At 35.1% G+C, this 6,049-nt stretch overlaps 1 protein-coding gene across 1 annotated transcript; it reads right to left on the reverse strand.

The window, feature by feature from the left end:
- Positions 1 to 1,433: 1,433 nt before the first annotated feature.
- Positions 1,434 to 5,778, reverse strand: LOC142517829 (ubiquitin-conjugating enzyme E2 5-like). Its single transcript, XM_075620292.1, has 6 exons — positions 5,521 to 5,778; positions 5,308 to 5,387; positions 4,644 to 4,758; positions 4,458 to 4,510; positions 4,228 to 4,356; positions 1,434 to 1,766 (listed from the first exon to the last, which is right to left on the reverse strand). The coding sequence occupies exons 1-6, from the start codon at positions 5,562 to 5,564 to the stop codon at positions 1,636 to 1,638; spliced, it is 552 nt and encodes a 183-aa protein (XP_075476407.1). The 5' UTR covers positions 5,565 to 5,778; the 3' UTR covers positions 1,434 to 1,635.
- Between the last annotated feature and the right edge of the window lie 271 nt (positions 5,779 to 6,049).

The following is a 6,049-nucleotide window of genomic DNA, read 5'->3' on the forward strand; positions in this document are numbered from 1 at the left end:
TATATTTCCCATGTCTTCGCCCATATAACACACACAGACTTGAGTTTCGATTCACTCCTTGCACATTCTTGGAATGTAGTGATAGACATAAAAGCTATAAATGTCTTTTAAGTTCTTACGGCCATCTATGTATTTCCAGGAGTGTAAAGTTTGATGAAGCTAGTTTTCCTATTCAACATAAAGAATCAATTAAATCTTCTTCTAATGAATCCTCCTCCATTTCCTATCTTCCTTTATCACCTCCTATTGTTTTTCATCCTATCACTTCTTTTCCATCTACCTCAAACACTTCCCTCTCCTTTCCTTAATCGTCCTTGTTCTCCTTCTTTGGTTTCTGATTTCTCCTCTCTCACCATCTCGTCATCTCATAATGCTTCTCACATCAAACACTAAATCCTCTCCGTCATTGTCTGATATTTCAAATTGTCCTAATTCTCTCATGCCTTCAGTTACTGCTCCTCTGCCTTAAGATAACAACCACCAAATGATTACTCGTTCCAAGAATGGTATATTAAGCCATAGACCTGTCTTGTTGATTGTTCATTTCAGGAGCCTCTAACCTTTCAAGAAGTTGTTGTTCGTTCCCAATGGTGCAAAGCTATGGATTCTGAATATCAAGACTTATTGGTTGATCATACCTGTTCTCTAGTCGAAGCTCCAGCTGATGAACACATCATTGGCTGTCATTGGGTTTTTAAACTTAAAACCCACTTGACTGCTCGCTTGCTCAGTATAAGGCACATCTTGTAGCCAAAGGATACTCTCAAACACGGGGTCTTGATTTTTTATTTTATTTTTTTTAAAAAAAACTTTAATGTAGTGGTTAAGCCCACAATCATGCGAATTGTTCTTAGCATTGCAGTGGCTAAAGGGTGGAAAATTCAGCAGGTTGATGTCAATAATGCCTCTTTGAACGCCTCCAATGTACTTTGCAATCCTTGGGCTTCACAACGTCAAAAGCTGATGCCTCCTTGTGAAATTTGGAAATTTACAAGCATTTGCAAACACTACTTTAGTATAGTCATCTCAAGTTTCAATCTTCTTAATATAACATGAAACTAGTGCACGACACACACGTTGTGTGCTTGTGCATTCTTGTAAAAAGCAACACTTGAAAGCTTCAGAGAGCTCAAATACTGCACATAAAACATTTTCCATAACTTTTCTTGATACATTCAAGTTGATAGTTGAGTTAGGTAGAGAATATCGAGTAGATCGATTGAAGTTGAACCATTTCCCTTCCGTAAAAATTCACCTAGTGAACACATAATTTCAGTCTTTCAGAATTCAACTCTTTAATCAAAGTTTACTAGTTTTAACATCAAACATTCAAGAGAATGCAATTGCAAAGCAAACGCAAGAGAGGAAGCCAATGCACCAAATGAACCTTTACTAACCAATATTCAAAGGAAATTATCCAAACTGATAAAATCTGATGGAAAATACATTAATGTATATATAGATAACTTGAATCGACTTCAAACACATTTTCATCAATAGCAACAGTACAGATTACAAGAACTGGTCATTCTTTTAAAAAGAATGCATGCTTGATGAAATCAAAAGTTTATAATAATGTTGCAACATATCACATGTACAAAGACAGTCAACAGAAGGGATTTTGTATTTGTTTACTCATGGATCAGCTTTTCCAGCTACTTCCTCATCGCTGGAGGCATATTCATCTTCACTCAGCTCCTCATCGCTGGATTTTCCTTCTTGCAAGGCTCCAGCTTCTTCAGCCTTCGCATATTTCTCGCAGTACTCTAAAACAACAATATATGTAAGAACTTGTAGTCGTAGAATGTGACATATCGTAGGTTGAACAGAATCTAAAGCGTGTTATTGAAGAATACTAAAGTTTAAGCTCAATCAGCACGAACTACAGAAACACAAGGGAACACAACATGGCTCCAGACTCGTGCGACATTAATTCATTGGAAAAGGGCACATTCACATCAAGATGGCAGTGTCAAGTGCGCAGGACACGGATGGGGTTATGGAACTATTGACACAAAAATTGCGATGAAGAGACTGTTTACTTTTGTTTTTAGGAGTTTTTCGTCCGCTTCTACCTATGTTGAATGCTATAACATAGAGGCTCGTTAGAGAGAATCTCGATCTCACAATTTGTTTGTAGAAAGAATTCAAGCTTTTTTATTCATTTACCATGGATGCCAATAAATATAACCAGTTCACAAACTCCTACAAACTCAAAACTCTGGAAGAGATAAAAGATCCTATCTGCTAAGTTATCTCCCAATGAAATAACCTGACTTATTCAAAAAATAACAAACTGATAAAGAAAAAAACCAAAAATCCAAGCAGCTACTTTGATGCAGATTTAAATTTGCCATGAGTCCCCCTCCAGTAAAAGATATCCGCTCGAGTTGCTGGGCGGCCTGGGCTCGTACTCGGGCTGCGATAGATCATGACAGGTAGCAAGACAAGGGGGAGTTGACAAAATATCAAGAAATTACATTAGAAACTTCAGCCATTTGGTTGGACTCTGGAGTTCAACTCCAGAGCTCAGCCACTATTTGGATTAAATCAAATCGTTACTCTTAAAAAACACAGAAACTTTAACCATACACATCGTTAGTTCATTGTAAAAAGGGCACATTCACATTAAGATGGCAGTAAGACAAGGAGATGATGACCAGATATCAAGAAATTGCATCAAAAACTTCAGCCTGTTTGGTTGGACTCTGGAGTTCAACTCCAGAGCTCAGCCACGATTTGGATAAAAAATCCAATCTTTGCTATTTTAAAAAAAATAAGAAGAAGAAAATGCAACTATATATATTATTATATATTTCAAATCACCTATTCAAAACATATCCATTACACGAGTAGAAATAATTTAAGGAATAATGGACAATTTGCAGCAAGCCTTAACACCTTCAGCAGAACAAATTAAACCGACAATGGCATAAACATATGTGTAGAAATAATTTATTCCTGAATCTTGGACAAGATTAATCTCTAGCGCCATGATTTATCCTCACATATTAATTCTAAACCAGGCATGCCAACAAAAAACATCACCCTGTTCCCAATATTTTCAAACTGAATCACCTAAAATATAGATCTCAACCCGCACATGGACGCGCATCACTGATCTTTGAGTTTATTAAAAGGTTCACAGGATGAGACCAAATCTGATTTATCTCTTTCACTCATGTGAAGCTTTATTCCTAAGAGGAATCACAATACCTGCATTACTTTTTCAGATAATACTTACATGAAAACTAGCTAAAAATGATGAAAGGCAAATCAATGAGTTCATGGCTAATTCATATATCGGACCAAGGCTAAACAATACCACTCCCAATGTCACCACTCGACAGAGTTCTTAACTAATGAAATATCACAATAGCATCATCTAAATTTGTGATGGATTGGAATCAATAAATAAACAATAAAATAGTAACTCTCGAACAATGTGTTCAATGATTCAATATAAAAGCATGCTGTCTTGAAGCATAACGTGATAGAAGCTTGGACTCAAAATTTTATGAGGAACTAATATTTGGTGAAACCTGACAAATGACAATATTCGATCACAACGACCTTAATTTTCATAGATAAAATTCAATCTTAAAACAAATAAGAATAAAATGTCTAAAACTAATCCTTCAAATAAAGTACCAGCGCTAATAAATTTTCAGCATTTGTTAACTAAATATTAACAAGTTCTGTGTGGCACGAGAAATTTTGACATCAAGGCCAAGGACCAACAACCATCAGCCATCTAATTCCAACACATCCCAACAAGATGAAGCTACTTAACAGACAAAACATGTGATGTTGCTTAGAATCTAAGCAAATATTCGGCAAAATTTTCATTCAAGTGCAAGTACAACATACACATTCACTAAGACATTGAACTCCACTGGCTTCTATCATCTTCAAGAATAGCTTTATGAGCTTCTGTAGCTCATCTTTATACAAAACAACATTCATAGATTGAACTGACTTAAAATGCTTAAGCAATCCAAGTACAATGTACCAAATCATGAGGGATTCTCATTCAAGAGGAACATTGAACCTCGCCAAAACATTCAAATGACATCAGTCAAGCAGAATCAATCATTCGAAAAACGAAGTGCTATTTGCCCCAATTGTAGTTATGGTAGAGATAGATATATTTCTGTGAGGAGTCTCATTAGGAAGACATACCTATTTTGCTCAATATGAATAAATATGTTCTAAAGAAATTTCCACCTTTAACTCTTTGTTCATATGCATTGCGGTCACGCATCATCAGAGCTGCCGCCTCTCCATTCAGAGGATCTGATGGATTTGGATACAAAAGAAGTTGTGGAAGAAACACTTCAAACACGTTCACTAGGTCTGAAAAGAAGAAAATGAAACCATCATCACCACTCATTTGGGGAAAAATCCGAAGTAAAGCATTCATCTTGTCCACCAAAAAGGAAAAACTATCTATTTACCAAACATGGGACTCCATGTCTGATTGATAACATCTAAACACACAGACCCTGACCTGGAAAACAAAGAACATAAAACTTCAGAACACTTTAAGTAATCAGTAGAATATTTCTAACAAGTTCTAAGATAATTCATGAGCAACCAGCATTAGTATAGAAAGTTAACTATTATACAACCATTGAACTCACATTTCATCAACATTTGGATGGTAAATCTTGTTCACAAAACCAATGGAAGGAGATTTATACGGATAAGCATCCGGAAGCTCCACTCTTATCCTCCAAACACCTCCTTGATAAGGACCTGTCATACGAAAACTTCCATTTAGATGAAACTGCACAGTTAAACAAGTTCTCAAACAGATTGATTAGTCAGAACTATACTGCATATTCATAAAAAACCAATGGACTGAAATAACCCAGCTACAAATGTCTGCCATCTGATTAGTTAAACTTCACAGGATAAATAGCACAATAAGAATACTTAAAATCTTGTAAATTCAGCAAATAGCTCAAACCAACTCATCCTAATTCCAAGGAAACCAAGCCCTTCAATTCAGCACTCAAAAGAAAATGATACAACCCAGTCCACGCTCCAAAATATCAGGAATTTACTAAGAAATACAACCCCAATCCAATCTTCATTTTGTATAAACTGCTTTCCTATCAATTATTTCAGCTGAATCATAGTCAAACACAGCAGAAAAACTATTTTTAAATAAAAAAAATCATTACTCGCAAATAAGAAACCACAGAAAAAATTTAAACCAGACCCAGCTCAAACATAAACTAATCGAACATGAAACGAGGTCAAACACAGAAAGAAAGACTGGATTTTTCTAGAAATTTTTACAGTCTTTGGGTCCATGGAATTCGACATTGAACTCCTGCATGCCATCATTGATCATCTCCACCTTATAATCAGTCATCATCCTAGCCAAAAACGATAAAAACCCAAAAATCACAATTTTAAAAAAACGCGCACACACACACACGGTCACCAAAAGAAATCAGATACTTTTCCAAAAAATAAAATAAAATGAGAAGTCCCAAAAATATTAATTACAGTTTCATCAAATCCATTTCCCTGCGTTTGCTAGGGGAAGACATGACTCTGATTTTCTCCCTTACTATTTTCTATTTTTTTCCTTGGATTTCAGATTGATAAACATGAATTGTTATATTCTGGTTCGGTGTATCTATACGCTGGTGCGCGTGTGATAAATAAGCGAAAAAGGGAAGAGTGGGCTAAAGGCGGTTCACTGGTTCGGACATCAATCAGCAAATGGGAATACAAGGTAATGATTTCAGGCTGCATTTCACCGAAAGAAAAGCGATATCATATGGAAAATGAAAATCGTAAATAAATATGTAAATCTTAGTTTTATTTAGATTTTATCGTATTCTATAAAAATTATTTTAAGTTTTTTATTTTACTTAAAATATTGAGATTTTTAATAGTGTATGATATTAGAACGCGATATGATATGGAAAAGGTAAATCGTAAATAAATATCTAAATTTTAGTTTCATTTAGATTTTAGATCGTATTCTATAAAAGTTATTTTAAGTTTTCTACTTAAAATGTTGAGCTTT

The sequence above is a fragment of the Primulina tabacum genome, chromosome 11 (assembly GCF_025594145.1).
Source record: "Primulina tabacum isolate GXHZ01 chromosome 11, ASM2559414v2, whole genome shotgun sequence".
Classification (NCBI taxonomy): domain Eukaryota; kingdom Viridiplantae; phylum Streptophyta; class Magnoliopsida; order Lamiales; family Gesneriaceae; genus Primulina; species Primulina tabacum.